This window comes from Blennius ocellaris, assembly GCF_963422515.1.
Source record: "Blennius ocellaris genome assembly, contig: SCAFFOLD_108, whole genome shotgun sequence".
Taxonomy (NCBI): Eukaryota; Metazoa; Chordata; class Actinopteri; order Blenniiformes; family Blenniidae; genus Blennius; species Blennius ocellaris.
In genome coordinates, this window is record NW_027662250.1 from 15,001 (window position 1) to 30,000 (window position 15,000).

Below are 15,000 nucleotides of genomic sequence, written 5' to 3' on the forward strand. Positions count from 1 at the left end.
GTACGTGCGTGCGCGCGCGCGTGTGTGTCACGATGAGGAGGTCCAGCGTCTCTCCCCCGGCTCCGCTCCTCCTCCTCCTCCTCCTCCTCCTCCTCCTCCTCCTCCTCCTCCTCCTCCTCCTCCTCCCGGGGAGCCGCTGCAGTAACAAGCCGGGCTGCGGGGCGCAGTGGCCGGCCGGAGGAGCCGCGCTGCTGCCGCCCGGGTGTCCGGTCCTCCGGGTGTCCGGTCCTCCGGGTGTCCGGTCCTCCGGGTGTCCGGTCCTCCGGGTGTCCGGTCCTCCGGGTCTCCGGTCCTCCGGGTGTCCGGTCCTCCGGGTGTCCGGTCCTCCGGGTGTCCGGGTGTCCGGGTGTCCGGGTCTCCGGTCCTCTGGTCCTCCGGGTCCCCGGGTCCCCGGGTCCCCGGGTCCCCGGTCCTCCGGTCCTCCGGGTGACGGGAGGGATTATATAAGAGCTGCAGGAGGATGGAGGGAGGAAACCTGGATTATAGGAGGAGGATTATATAACAGCCCTCCTCCTTCTATCTATCTATCTATCTATCTGTCTATCTATCTATCTATCTATCTATCTATCTGTCTATCTATCTATCTATCTATCTGTCTATCTATCTATCTATCTATCTATCTATCTATCTATCTATCTATCTATCTATCCATCCATCCATCCATCTATGTATCTATCATCTATCTATCTAGAATTTGGGTCCATGTTTATATATCATCCCTTCTTCTTTTACACCTGTTCTGTCCATATTGGTGGAGGCTTGTCGCTTGTCTCTCAGATTATAGAGCATCTTCCTCCTCTAATCCAGATTATAGAGCATCTTCCTCCTCTAACACCAGATTAAAGAGCATCTTCCTCCTCTAATCCAGATTATAGAGCATCTTCCTCCTCTAACGCCAGATTATAGAGCATCTTCCTCCTCTAACACCAGATTAAAGAGCATCTTCCTCCTCTAATCCAGATTATAGAGCATCTTCCTCCTCTAGTCCAGACTATAGAGCATCTCCCCCCTCTAATCCAGATTATAGAGCATATTCCTCCTCTAATCCAGATCATAGAGCATCTTCCTCCTCTAGTCCAGATTATAGAGCATCTCCCTCCTCTAATCCAGATTATAGAGCATCTTCCTCCTCTAACGCCAGATTATAGAGCATCTTCCTCCTCTAATCCAGATTATAGAGCACCTTCCTCCTCTAATCCAGATTATAGAGCATCTTCCTCCCCCCTACATATTAGAGGATTTGTTATGTATCTTCATGACTCAGCAGTATTTTAATCTGCAGAATGTGAAGCACCGACTGTTCCTGAAATAACCGCCGTGTGTTTCAGCAGCAGCTCGTCTCTTATCTCTGAGCCTGCGGGGGGGGGACGGGGGGGGGGGGACGGGGCTGTGGGGGCGGGGGGGGAGGGGGGGGGGGGTGCTCCCGTTGTGTTGCTGTGGTTGCAGGAATGTGAAGTTGTTTGCGGATGCGAGCGTTGTTCAGAAGTGACATCAGAGCTCAGGACGAGTCCGGCAGGAAGTTGTCATCAGGACAAGTTGAATTGTTTCATCAAAGCAACTCGTCACATAACATATTTTTGAACGAACATCTCCTTTGAGACGTTCCTTGAGTCTTTCATGTATTTCAGCTCCTTTGAGTGTCATAAAGACAATAAATGTGTTTAATTGTAAAGAACCATGTTGTTCCTATGTTACTGTTGATGAGTTGAATATCAGTTACTATGACGACAAAGAATGAGAGCGAATCCTGACGCTGCCCCCTGCTGGCTGTCTGCCACTACTGGACGTTAGCGCCTGTTGGCCATGGCACTGCAATGTGCAGGTACAGTGATGCTAATGCTAACATTGGGCTAGTGAGACTGCAGCGCCGCAGGCTGCAGTTACAGTGATGCTAATGCTAATAGTGGGTGACGTTAGCAGGACAGGCAGCATCTGCTGTTGGAAGATGACCTGAAGTCACACAATGCTAATGCTAACTGTGTCAGCAATGCAAAGGGTCTGCAGCATAGATATTTATAAACTCCCGACCGCCCAGTCAATGCTCCTAGCGGCGCCGCCACGGCAAGGAGGCCCTGACGCCAGGTGAAGTTAGTGGACGTTAACGTGTTAACACCCGGCGCTAACATGGTAACACCCGGCGTTAACGTGTGTCCACCCGGCGTTAACGTTTGGCGATCGCTGACCCATACTCTTCACCTTTATGTTACAAATATGATGTTCAACAATGTGAAGACAGTGTTTGGTGATGCTAATGCTAGTTAGCAGGCTCTGATAGCGCTCATGCTAGCTGAGTGCTAGTTTAGCAGACAAAGGACCAGAAAAGGGTTAAAAAGCAGAGACGGGGTGACGGAGGAGTGACGGGGTGAGGCTGTATTCAGCCTAGTGGTTGGCATCACGACCCGGCCGGTGTCATGGTAACAACACTGATAACTAATGTGGTTACCATGGAAACCCCTCCCAAAAAACAGGACAGGCTGTTTGGTAAATAAAATAAAATGAAAAAACTGGCTGAATAGTTCAGCTTTGATTGTTTGTTTTTCTTTTGTAGGCAAAAAAAAAAAAAAGTTGTTTCTCTCAGAACAACAAATAAAAATTAAATAAATAGTAAATAAAATAGTGCTTTGATGTCATCAGGTCCCGGCCAATGAGAGCAGCCGGTAGGTCAGAGACCAGACAGTGGGTGTGGTCACGTCTGTGAGCCGAGATAAGGAAGCATGCACACACACACACACACACACACACACACACACACACACACACACACACACACACACACACACACACACACACACACACACACACACACACACACACACACACACGTTAGTTCTGTTCTGATGTTGGTTCATCTGAAAGTGAAACAGTGACTCAGCAGATTTCTACCTCTGACCCATTTTCCGCTTCAGTGTTTCGTTCATCATGAGTCGACAGAAACCTTCAGCATGTCATTAATCTGTAGGAACCCTGAAGGAACCCTGTAGGAACCCTGAAGGAACCCTGTAGGAACCCTATAGGAACCCTGTAAGAACCCTGTAGGAACCCTGTAGGAACCCTGAAGCCACCCTGTAGGAACCCTCTAGAACTCTGTAGGAACCCTGTAAGAACCCTGTAGGAACCCTGTAGGAACCCTGAAGCCACCCTGTAGGAACCCTCTAGAACTCTGTAGGAACCCTGTAAGAACCCTGTAAGAACCCTGTAGGAACCCTCTAGAACTCTGTAGGAACCCTGTAAGAACCCTGTAAGAACCCTGTAGGAACCCTGTAGGAACCCTCTAGAACTCTGTAGGAAGCCAGCAGGAAGTCACGGAGGTTCCGTCCCTGTGGCGTTCCACCGTCGCCGCCCTGGAGGCGACGGTCGTCGTTGCAGTCTGAGGTTCCCGAGCGCCGCGCGGAACACAAAGCTGAGAATGTGAGCTGAAGGTCTGCGTGTTCTCAGCTCTCTGGTTTGTGTGGAAGCGCTGACCGGCACTAAAGCCCCCCCTGGTGGCATTAACACCCCCCCCCCCCCCCCCCCCGGCATTAACAACCCCGGTGGCATTAACGAGGTCGTTAACACATCAAGCACCAAGAGACAGACGAGTCGCTCAACCGACAAACGGGCCTCTGAGGAACGCTAACTGAAGAACACTTCCTGTTCCAGGAATGCTAACTGAAGAACACTTCCTGTTCCAGTAACGCTAACTGAAGAACACTTCCTGTTCCAGGAAGGCTAACTGAAGAACACTTCCTGTTCCAGTAACGCTAACTGAAGAACACTTCCTGTTCCAGTAACGCTAACTGAAGAACACTTCCTGTTCCAGGAATGCTAACTGAAGAACACTTCCTGTTCCAGGAACGCTAACTGAAGAACACTTCCTGTTCCAGGAACGCTAACTGAAGAACACTTCCTGTTCCAGGAATGCTAACTGAAGAACACTTCCTGTTCCAGGAACGCTAACTGAAGAACACTTCCTGTTCCAGGAACGTGAACTGAAGAACACTTCCTGTTCCAGTAACGCTAACTGAAGAACACTTCCTGTTCCAGGAATGCTAACTGAAGAACACTTCCTGTTCCAGGAACGCTAACTGAAGAACACTTCCTGTTCCAGGAACGCTAACTGAAGAACACTTCCTGTTCCAGTAACGCTAATTGAAGAACACTTCCTGTTCCAGGAACGTGAACTGAAGAACACTTCCTGTTCCAGGAACGTGAACTGAAGAACACTTCCTGTTCCAGCAACGCTAACTGAAGAACACTTCCTGTTCCAGGAACGTGAACTGAAGAACACTTCCTGTTCCAGTAACGCTAACTGAAGAACACTTCCTGTTCCAGGAACGCTAACTGAAGAACACTTCCTGTTCCAGTAACGCTAACTGAAGAACACTTCCTGTTCCAGTAACGCTAACTGAAGAACACTTCCTGTTCCAGGAACGTGAACTGAAGAACACTTCCTGTTCCAGTAACGCTAACTGAAGAACACTTCCTGTTCCAGTAACGCTAACTGAAGAACACTTCCTGTTCCAGTAACGCTAACTGAAGAACACTTCCTGTTCCAGTGACGCTAACTGAAGAACACTTCCTGTTCCAGGAACGCTAACTGAAGAACACTTCCTGTTCCAGTAACGCTAACTGAAGAACACTTCCTGTTCCAGTAACGCTAACTGAAGAACACTTCCTGTTCCAGGAACGTGAACTGAAGAACACTTCCTGTTCCAGTAACGCTAACTGAAGAACACTTCCTGTTCCAGTAACGCTAACTGAAGAACACTTCCTGTTCCAGTAACGCTAACTGAAGAACACTTCCTGTTCCAGTGACGCTAACTGAAGAACACTTCCTGTTCCAGGAACGCTAACTGAAGAACACTTCCTGTTCCAGGAACGCTAACTGAAGAACACTTCCTGTTCCAGTAACGCTAACTGAAGGACACTTCCTGTTCCAGTAACGCTAACTGAAGAACACTTCCTGTTCCAGGAACGTGAACTGAAGAACACTTCCTGTTCCAGTAACGCTAACTGAAGAACACTTCCTGTTCCAGTAACGCTAACTGAAGAACACTTCCTGTTCCAGTAACGCTAACTGAAGAACACTTCCTGTTCCAGTAACGCTAACTGAAGAACACTTCCTGTTCCAGGAATGCTAACTGAAGAACACTTCCTGTTCCAGTAACGCTAACTGAAGAACACTTCCTGTTCCAGGAATGCTAACTGAAGAACACTTCCTGTTCCAGTAACGCTAACTGAAGAACACTTCCTGTTCCAGGAAAGCTAACTGAAGAACACTTCCTGTTCCAGGAACGCTAACTGAAGAACACTTCCTGTTCCAGGAACGCTAACTGAAGAACACTTCCTGTTCCAGTAACGCTAATTGAAGAACACTTCCTGTTCCAGGAACGTGAACTGAAGAACACTTCCTGTTCCAGGAACGTGAACTGAAGAACACTTCCTGTTCCAGCAACGCTAACTGAAGAACACTTCCTGTTCCAGGAACGTGAACTGAAGAACACTTCCTGTTCCAGTAACGCTAACTGAAGAACACTTCCTGTTCCAGGAACGCTAACTGAAGGACACTTCCTGTTCCAGTAACGCTAACTGAAGAACACTTCCTGTTCCAGTAACGCTAACTGAAGAACACTTCCTGTTCCAGGAACGTGAACTGAAGAACACTTCCTGTTCCAGTAACGCTAACTGAAGAACACTTCCTGTTCCAGTAACGCTAACTGAAGAACACTTCCTGTTCCAGTAACGCTAACTGAAGAACACTTCCTGTTCCAGTGACGCTAACTGAAGAACACTTCCTGTTCCAGGAACGCTAACTGAAGAACACTTCCTGTTCCAGGAACGCTAACTGAAGAACACTTCCTGTTCCAGTAACGCTAACTGAAGGACACTTCCTGTTCCAGTAACGCTAACTGAAGAACACTTCCTGTTCCAGGAACGTGAACTGAAGAACACTTCCTGTTCCAGTAACGCTAACTGAAGAACACTTCCTGTTCCAGTAACGCTAACTGAAGAACACTTCCTGTTCCAGTAACGCTAACTGAAGAACACTTCCTGTTCCAGTGACGCTAACTGAAGAACACTTCCTGTTCCAGGAACGCTAACTGAAGAACACTTCCTGTTCCAGTAACGCTAACTGAAGAACACTTCCTGTTCCAGGAACGTGAACTGAAGAACACTTCCTGTTCCAGTAACGCTAACTGAAGAACACTTCCTGTTCCAGTAACGCTAACTGAAGAACACTTCCTGTTCCAGGAACGCTAACTGAAGAACACTTCCTGTTCCAGTGACGCTAACTGAAGAACACTTCCTGTTCCAGGAGCGTGAACTGAAGAACACTTCCTGTTCCAGTAACGCTAACTGAAGAACACTTCCTGTTCCAGTAACGCTAACTGAAGAACACTTCCTGTTCCAGGAACGCTAACTGAAGAACACTTCCTGTTCCAGGAACGTGAACTGAAGAACACTTCCTGTTCCAGGAACGTGAACTGAAGAACACTTCCTGTTCCAGGAACGCTAACTGAAGAACACTTCCTGTTCCAGGAACGCTAACTGAAGAACACTTCCTGTTCCAGGAACGCTAACTGAAGAACACTTCCTGTTCCAGTAACGCTAACTGAAGAACACTTCCTGTTCCAGTAACGCTAACTGAAGAACACTTCCTGTTCCAGGAACGCTAACTGAAGAACACTTCCTGTTCCAGTAATGCTAACTGAAGAACACTTCCTGTTCCAGGAACGTGAACTGAAGAACACTTCCTGTTCCAGGAACGTGAACTGAAGAACACTTCCTGTTCCAGTAACGCTAACTGAAGAGCACTTCCTGTTCCAGGAACGTGAACTGAAGAACACTTCCTGTTCCAGTAACGCTAACTGAAGAACACTTCCTGTTCCAGTAACGCTAACTGAAGAACACTTCCTGTTCCAGTAACGCTAACTGAAGAACACTTCCTGTTCCAGGAATGCTAACTGAAGAACACTTCCTGTTCCAGTAACGCTAACTGAAGAACACTTCCTGTTCCAGTAACGCTAACTGAAGAACACTTCCTGTTCCAGTGACGCTAACTGAAGAACACTTCCTGTTCCAGGAACGCTAACTGAAGAACACTTCCTGTTCCAGGAACGCTAACTGAAGAACACTTCCTGTTCCAGTAACGCTAACTGAAGAACACTTCCTGTTCCAGTAACGCTAACTGAAGAACACTTCCTGTTCCAGTAACGCTAACTGAAGAACACTTCCTGTTCCAGGAACGTGAACTGAAGAACACTTCCTGTTCCAGTAACGCTAACTGAAGAACACTTCCTGTTCCAGGAACGCTAACTGAAGAACACTTCCTGTTCCAGTAACGCTAACTGAAGAACACTTCCTGTTCCAGGAACGTGAACTGAAGAACACTTCCTGTTCCAGTAACGCTAACTGAAGAACACTTCCTGTTCCAGTAACGCTAACTGAAGAACACTTCCTGTTCCAGTGACGCTAACTGAAGAACACTTCCTGTTCCAGGAACGCTAACTGAAGAACACTTCCTGTTCCAGTAACGCTAACTGAAGAACACTTCCTGTTCCAGGAGCGTGAACTGAAGAACACTTCCTGTTCCAGTAACGCTAATTGAAGAACACTTCCTGTTCCAGGAACGCTAACTGAAGAACACTTCCTGTTCCAGGAGCGTGAACTGAAGAACACTTCCTGTTCCAGTGACGCTAACTGAAGAACACTTCCTGTTCCAGTAACGCTAACTGAAGAACACTTCCTGTTCCAGGAACGCTAACTGAAGAACACTTCCTGTTCCAGTGACGCTAACTGAAGAACACTTCCTGTTCCAGTAACGCTAACTGAAGAACACTTCCTGTTCCAGTAACGCTAACTGAAGAACACTTCCTGTTCCAGTAACGCTAACTGAAGAACACTTCCTGTTCCAGGAACGTGAACTGAAGAACACTTCCTGTTCCAGGAACGTGAACTGAAGAACACTTCCTGTTCCAGGAACGTGAACTGAAGAACACTTCCTGTTCCAGGAACGCTAACTGAAGAACACTTCCTGTTCCAGGAACGCTAACTGAAGAACACTTCCTGTTCCAGGAACGCTAACTGAAGAACACTTCCTGTTCCAGTAACGCTAACTGAAGAACACTTCCTGTTCCAGTAACGCTAACTGACAAACACTTCCTGTTCCAGGAAGGCTAACTGAAGAACACTTCCTGTTCCAGGAACGCTAACTGAAGAACACTTCCTGTTCCAGGAAGGCTAACTGAAGAACACTTCCTGTTCCAGTAACGCTAACTGACAAACACTTCCTGTTCCAGGAAGGCTAACTGAAGAACACTTCCTGTTCCAGTAACGCTAACTGACAAACACTTCCTGTTCCAGGAACGCTAACTGAAGAACACTTCCTGTTCCAGGAACGCTAACTGAAGAACACTTCCTGTTCCAGGAACGCTAACTGAAGAACACTTCCTGTTCCAGTAACGCTAACTGAAGAACACTTCCTGTTCCAGTCACGCTAACTGACAAACACTTAGTAACGCTAGCTGACAAACACTTCCTAATGCTAACTGACAAACACTTCCTAATGCTAACTGACAAACACTTAGTAACGCTAGCTGACAAACACTTCCTAATGCTAACTGACAAACACTTCCTAATGCTAACTGACAAACACTTAGTAACGCTAGCTGACAAACACTTCCTAATGCTAACTGACAAACACTTCCTAATGCTAACTGACAAACACTTAGTAACGCTAGCTGACAAACACTTCCTAATGCTAACTGACAAATACTTCCTAATGCTAACTGACAAACACTTCCTATTGCTAACTGACAAACACTTCCTAATGCTAACTGACAAACACTTCCTAATGCTAACTGACAAACACTCCCACCGCTCCGGTCAGTAAACAGTCACCAGGGTTACCAGAGTTCGTGACCCCTGCGGTGCCTTGGTGGTCTGGCGGGGGGGGGGGGTCTGCCTCTCCTGCTCTCTGCTCCACATTCCCGCCAGCTGATTGGACGGCTGGGTGCTGTAACCTAGCAACCGCCACACATCTCAAAGGCGCCGGCAGGGCAGCAAAACAAACGCCCACCAGCCTGCAGGAATAAAATCCCTCCATCACCAGCAGCACACGAGTAGGTGTTGTTACCATGGCAACCTGCAGGCGGTGTGTGTGTGTGTGGGACAGCAGGACACTCGGCTGTTGAAGAGTCAGTTACTTTACAATCTGTGATTGAAGCTGGACCGTCCATCAGTGGACACGTCTGTCTCACTGAGGGACAGTCCACTGAGGTGGTCTACAGGTAGTCTATAGCTTGTCTACAGGTGGTCTACAGCTGGTCTACAGCTGGTCTACAGGTGGTCTACAGGTGGTCTACAGGTAGTCTACAGGTGGTCTACAGCTGGTCTACAGGTGGTCTACAGCTGGTCTACAGGTAGTCTACAGGTGGTCTACAGGTAGTCTACAGCTGGTCTAGAGGTAGTCTACAGGTGGTCTACAGGTGGTCTACAGCTGGTCTACAGGTAGTCTACAGGTGGTCTACAGGTGGTCTACAGGTAGTCTACAGCTGGTCTACAGGTGGTCTACAGGTAGTCTACAGGTGGTCTACAGCTGGTCTACAGGTAGTCTACAGCTTGTCTACAGGTGGTCTACAGGTGGTCTACAGCTGGTCTACAGGTGGTCTACAGGTAGTCTACATGTAGTCTACAGGTGGTCTACAGCTTGTCTACAGGTGGTCTACAGGTCGTCTACAGGTAGTCTACAGCTGGTCTACAGCTGGTCTACAGGTGGTCTACAGCTGGTCTACAGGTAGTCTACAGGTGGTCTACAGGTAGTCTACAGCTGGTCTAGAGGTAGTCTGCAGGTGGTCTACAGCTGGTCTACAGGTAGTCTACAGGTGGTCTACAGGTGGTCTACAGGTAGTCTACAGCTGGTCTACAGGTGGTCTACAGGTAGTCTACAGGTAGTCTACAGGTGGTCTACAGGTGGTCTACAGGTAGCCGACAGCTGGTCTACAGGTGGTCTACAGCTTGTCTACAGGTGGTCTACAGGTAGTCTACAGCTGGTCTACAGCTGGTCTACAGGTAGTCTACAGATGGTCTACAGGTAGTCTACAGCTGATCTACAGCTGGTCTACAGGTGGTCTACAGCTGGTCTACAGGGGGTCCAGGACTCAGACGTCTGTGTTCTGATTGAGTGTTCCATTCAGGAGACGAGGAAATCACTGACACTCAACATGAGTCGTCGCCATGGAAACCAATAACAATCCAACTTGGTGGTTTTATTTTGACAGTCACTGTAATAACAATCCAACTTGGTGGTTTTATTTTGACAGTCACTGTAATAACAATCCAACTTGGTGGTTTTATTTTGACAGTCACTGTAATAACAATCCAACTTGGTGGTTTTATTTTGACAGTCACTGTAATAACAATCCAACTTGGTGGTTTTATTTTGACAGTCACTGTAATAACAATCCAACTTGGTGGTTTTATTTTGACAGTCACTGTAATAACAATCCAACTTGGTGGTTTTATTTTGACAGTCACTGTAATAACAATCCAACTTGGTGGTTTTATTTTGACAGTCACTGTAATAACAATCCAACTTGGTGGTTTTATTTTGACAGTCACTGTAATAACAATCCAACTTGGTGTTCTGTCCACTAGAATGTCCGTGTTCTCCTGTTGTTAGTGTTTAGAGCTCATTGTTCTCTGCTGTGTGTGTGTGTGTGTGTGTGTGTGTGTGTGTGTGTGTGTGTGTGAGTGTGTGTGTGTGTGTGTGTGTGTGTGTGTGTGTGTGTGTGTGTGTGTGTGTGTGTGTGTGTTTCAGGTGCTGATTGGGCCACAGAGTCCTGAAAACAAGCAGAGATGATCCCTTTTTCTCCCTGAGGTACACACACACACACACACACACACACACACACACACACACACACACACACACACACACACACACACACACACACACACACACACACACACACACACACACACAGGTGACAGAGGTCAGTGTGGTACAAAGCCGTGGCCTCTAGAAGAGTCTCTTGTCTCTTTGTGTCGGTTGGTTGCAGCACATAAAGCTGGTGACATAAAGCTCGCACCAGTGCTATTGCTAGTGCTAATGCTAATGCTAATGCTAATGCTAATGCTAGCTCTAATGTTAATGTGCTGAGACTGAGAGCCGATGAGTCGTCGAGTCACGTGACTGACGTCAAGACAAAACAGTGATGAAGATAAATGTTGCCTTATATGGATGATGGATGATGGATGGATGATGGATGATGGATGATGGATAATGGATGATGGATGATGGATAATGGATGATGGATAATGGATGATGGATGGATGATGGATAATGGATGGTGGATGATGGATGGATGATGGATAATGGATGATGGATGGATGATGGATGATGGATAATGGATGATGGATGATGGATGGATGATGGATGATGGATGATGGATGATGGATGGATGATGGATGATGGATGATGGATGATGGATGGATGATGGATGATGGATGATGGATGGATGATGGATGATGGATGATGGATGGATGATGGATGATGGATGGATGATGGATAATGGATGGTGGATGGATGATGGATGATGGATGATGGATGGATGATGGATGGATGATGGATGATGGATGGATGATGGATAATGGATGGTGGATGGATGATGGATGGATGATGGATGGATGATGGATGGATGATGGATGGTGGATGGATGATGGATAATGGATGGTGGATGGATGATGGATAATGGATGGTGGATGGATGATGGATGGATGATGGATGGATGATGGATGATGGATGATGGATGATGGATGATGGATGGATGATGGATGGTGGATGGATGATGGATAATGGATGGTGGATGGATGATGGATGATGGATGGATGATGGATAATGGATGATGGATGGATGATGGATGGTGGATGGATGATGGATAATGGATGGTGGATGGATGATGGATGATGGATGTTTGTTTTTAACAACATGTTTGTTTAACTTTCAGGAACCAATCAGCAGCCAGGATGATGCCAAAGGTAAACGTCTTCCTCTTTCCTGGACGTCTTTGTCTTTCAGTCACCTGAGTGTGTGTGTGTGTGTGTGTGTGTGTGTGTGTGTGTGTGTGTGTGTGTGTGTGTGTGTGTGTGTGTGTGTGAGCAGCAGCTGGCTCAGACGTCTCCAGGAAGTGTCCTGTCTCTCAGAGGGACGAGTGTCCCAGGATCCCCTGCCGCCGCCATCGTGGTGAGTCACACACACACACACACTCACACACACACACACACACACACACACACACACACACACACACACACACACACACACTCACACACACACACCAATCTTGAGGGAGGCGAGTTTAATTTGAATGCTTTGCCCCGCCCCCGTGGCCCCGCCCCCGTGGCCCCGCCCCCAGGCCCGTGTGGAGGACGGGGTGATTGGGTACAAGGACCTGGCGGCGCTACCGAGGGACAAGGCCATCCTGGACATCGAGAGACCAGACCTGATGGTCTACCAGCTGCACTACAGCTACAGTCCTCTGGAGGTGCTGTCCCTCTCTCTCTCTGTCCCTCTGTCTGTCTCTCTCTCTGTCTGTCTATATGTCTCTGTCCCTCTGTCTGTCTGTCCCTCTGTCTGTCTCTCTCTCTGTCTGTCTGTCTCTCTCTCTGTCTGTCTACATGTCTCTGTCTGTCTGTCTCTCTCTGTCTGTCTGTCTGTCTGTCTGTCTCTCTCTCTGTCTGTCTGTCTCTCTCTCTGTCTGTCTATATGTCTCTGTCTGTTCCTCTGTCTGTCTGTCCCTCTCTCTCTCTGTCCCTCTGTCTGTCTCTCTCTCTGTCTGTCTGTCTATATGTCTCTGTCTCTCTGTCTGTTCCTCTGTCTGTCTGTCTGTCCCTCTCTCTGTGTCTGTCTCTCTGTTTGTCTGTCTCTCTATATGTCTCTGTCTCTCTGTCTGTCTGCGTCTGTCTCTCTATATGTCTCTGCCTGTCCCTCTCTCTCTGTCTGTGTCTGTCTCTCTATATGTCTCTGTCTGTCCCTCTCTCTCTGTCTGTCTGTCCCTCTCTCTGTCTGTCCCTCTCTCTGTCTGTTTGTCTCTGTCCCTCTGTCTGTCTGTCTCTCTCTGTCTGTCTGTCTCTCTATATGTCTCTGTCTGTCCCTCTCTCTCTGTCTGTCTGTCCCTCTCTCTGTCTGTCCCTCTCTCTGTCTGTTTGTCTCTGTCCCTCTGTCTGTCTGTCTCTCTCTGTCTGTTTGTCTCTCTATATGTCTCTGTCTGTCCCTCTCTCTCTGTCTGTCTGTCCCTCTCTCTGTCTGTTTGTCTCTGTCCCTCTGTCTGTCTGTCTCTCTCTGTCTGTTTGTCTCTCTATATGTCTCTGTCTGTCCCTCTCTCTCTCTCTGTCCATCCCTCTCTCTGTCTGTCTGTCTGTCCCTCTCTCTGTCTCTGTCTGTCCCTCTCTCTGTCTGTCTGTCTCTCTGTCCATCCCTCTCTCTGTCTGTCTGTCTGTCTGTCTCTCTGTCTGTCCCTCTCTCTGTCTGTCTCCCTCTCTCTTTCTGCCCCTGAACTCTGTCCTTCTCGTCCTCCAGAGGTCCTTGTCTCCTCGCTCCATCTCTCCTCCGCCGTCCCCTGAGGTGAGACTCTCAAGGTTTCAACACCTTCCAGGTTTTGACCTCTGACCTTTGACCTCTGACCCGTCTGCTTCCAGAACCTGTCCAAGGAGACCAGGGAGTGGCTGGAGAACCGGTCCCCTGTTGGTTCCTCTCCAGGATCCACGGTCCGGACCAGCGGGACTCGCAGCTCACAGACGTCCAGCGCCACGCCGTCCACGCCAAGCCCCGCCCCTCTGCAGGCCCCGCCCCTGGCCCCGCCCACCAAGAGCAGCCTGCAGCACTTCCACCGGCCCGGTAACCGTCCACCAGGTCACTGTGGACGTCTCTCTGTCCCGGGTCACTGTGGACGTCTCTGTGTCCCGGGTCACTGTGGACGTCTCTGTGTCCCAGGTCACTGTGGACGTCTCTGTGTCCCGGGTCACTGTGGACGTCTCTGTGTCCCGGGTCACAGGGGACGTCTCTGTGTCCCGGGTCACTGTGGACGTCTCTGTGTCCCGGGTCACTGTGGATGTCTCTGTGTCCCGGGTCACTGTGGACGTCTCTGTGTCCCGGGTCACTGTGGACGTCTCTGTGTCCCGGGTCACAGGGGACGTCTCTGTGTCCCGGGTCACTGTGGACGTCTCTGTGACCCGGGTCACTGTGGACGTCTCTGTGTCCCAGGTCACTGTGGACGTCTCTGTGTCCCGGGTCACAGGGGACGTCTCTGTGTCCCGGGTCACTGTGGACGTCTCTGTGTCCCGGGTCACTGTGGACGTCTCTGTGTCCCGGGTCACTGTGGATGTCTCTGTGTCCCGGGTCACTGTGGACGTCTCTGTGTCCCAGGTCACTGTGGACGTCTCTGTGTCCCGGGTCACTGTGGACGTCTCTGTGTCCCAGGTCACAGGGGACGTCTCTGTGTCCCAGGTCACTGTGGATGTCTCTGTGTCCCGGGTCACAGGGGACGTCTCTGTGTCCCGGGTCACTGTGGATGTCTCTGTGTCCCAGGTCACAGGGGACGTCTCTGTGTCCCGGGTCACTGTGGACGTCTCTGTGTCCCAGGTCACAGGGGACGTCTCTGTGTCCCAGGTCACAGGGGACGTCTCTGTGTCCCGGGTCACTGTGGACGTCTCTGTGTCCCGGGTCACTGTGGATGTCTCTGTGTCCCGGGTCACTGTGGACGTCTCTGTGTCCTGGGTCACTGTGGACGTCTCTGTGTCCCGGGTCACTGTGGACGTCTCTGTGTCCCGGGTCACTGTGGATGTCTCTGTGTCCCGGGTCACTGTGGACGTCTCTGTGTCCCAGGTCACAGGGGACGTCTCTGTGTCCCAGGTCACTGTGGATGTCTCTGTGTCCCGGGTCACAGGGGACGTCTCTGTGTCCCGGGTCACTGTGGACGTCTCTGTGTCCCGGGTCACTGTGGATGTCTCTGTGTCCCAGGT

At 49.3% G+C, this 15,000-nt stretch overlaps 1 protein-coding gene across 1 annotated transcript in view; it reads left to right on the plus strand.

The window, feature by feature from the left end:
• The window catches only part of LOC308147981 (dematin-like), a 24,558-nt gene that overhangs the window by 151 nt on the left and 9,407 nt on the right, over nucleotides 1-15,000 (plus strand). The window contains 6 exon segments of the mRNA XM_080521379.1: nucleotides 10,799-10,858; nucleotides 11,988-12,018; nucleotides 12,143-12,223; nucleotides 12,396-12,524; nucleotides 13,559-13,603; nucleotides 13,678-13,876. Coding sequence (XP_080377505.1) covers nucleotides 12,007-12,018; nucleotides 12,143-12,223; nucleotides 12,396-12,524; nucleotides 13,559-13,603; nucleotides 13,678-13,876 — 466 coding nt within the window. The 5' untranslated portion in view covers nucleotides 10,799-10,858; nucleotides 11,988-12,006.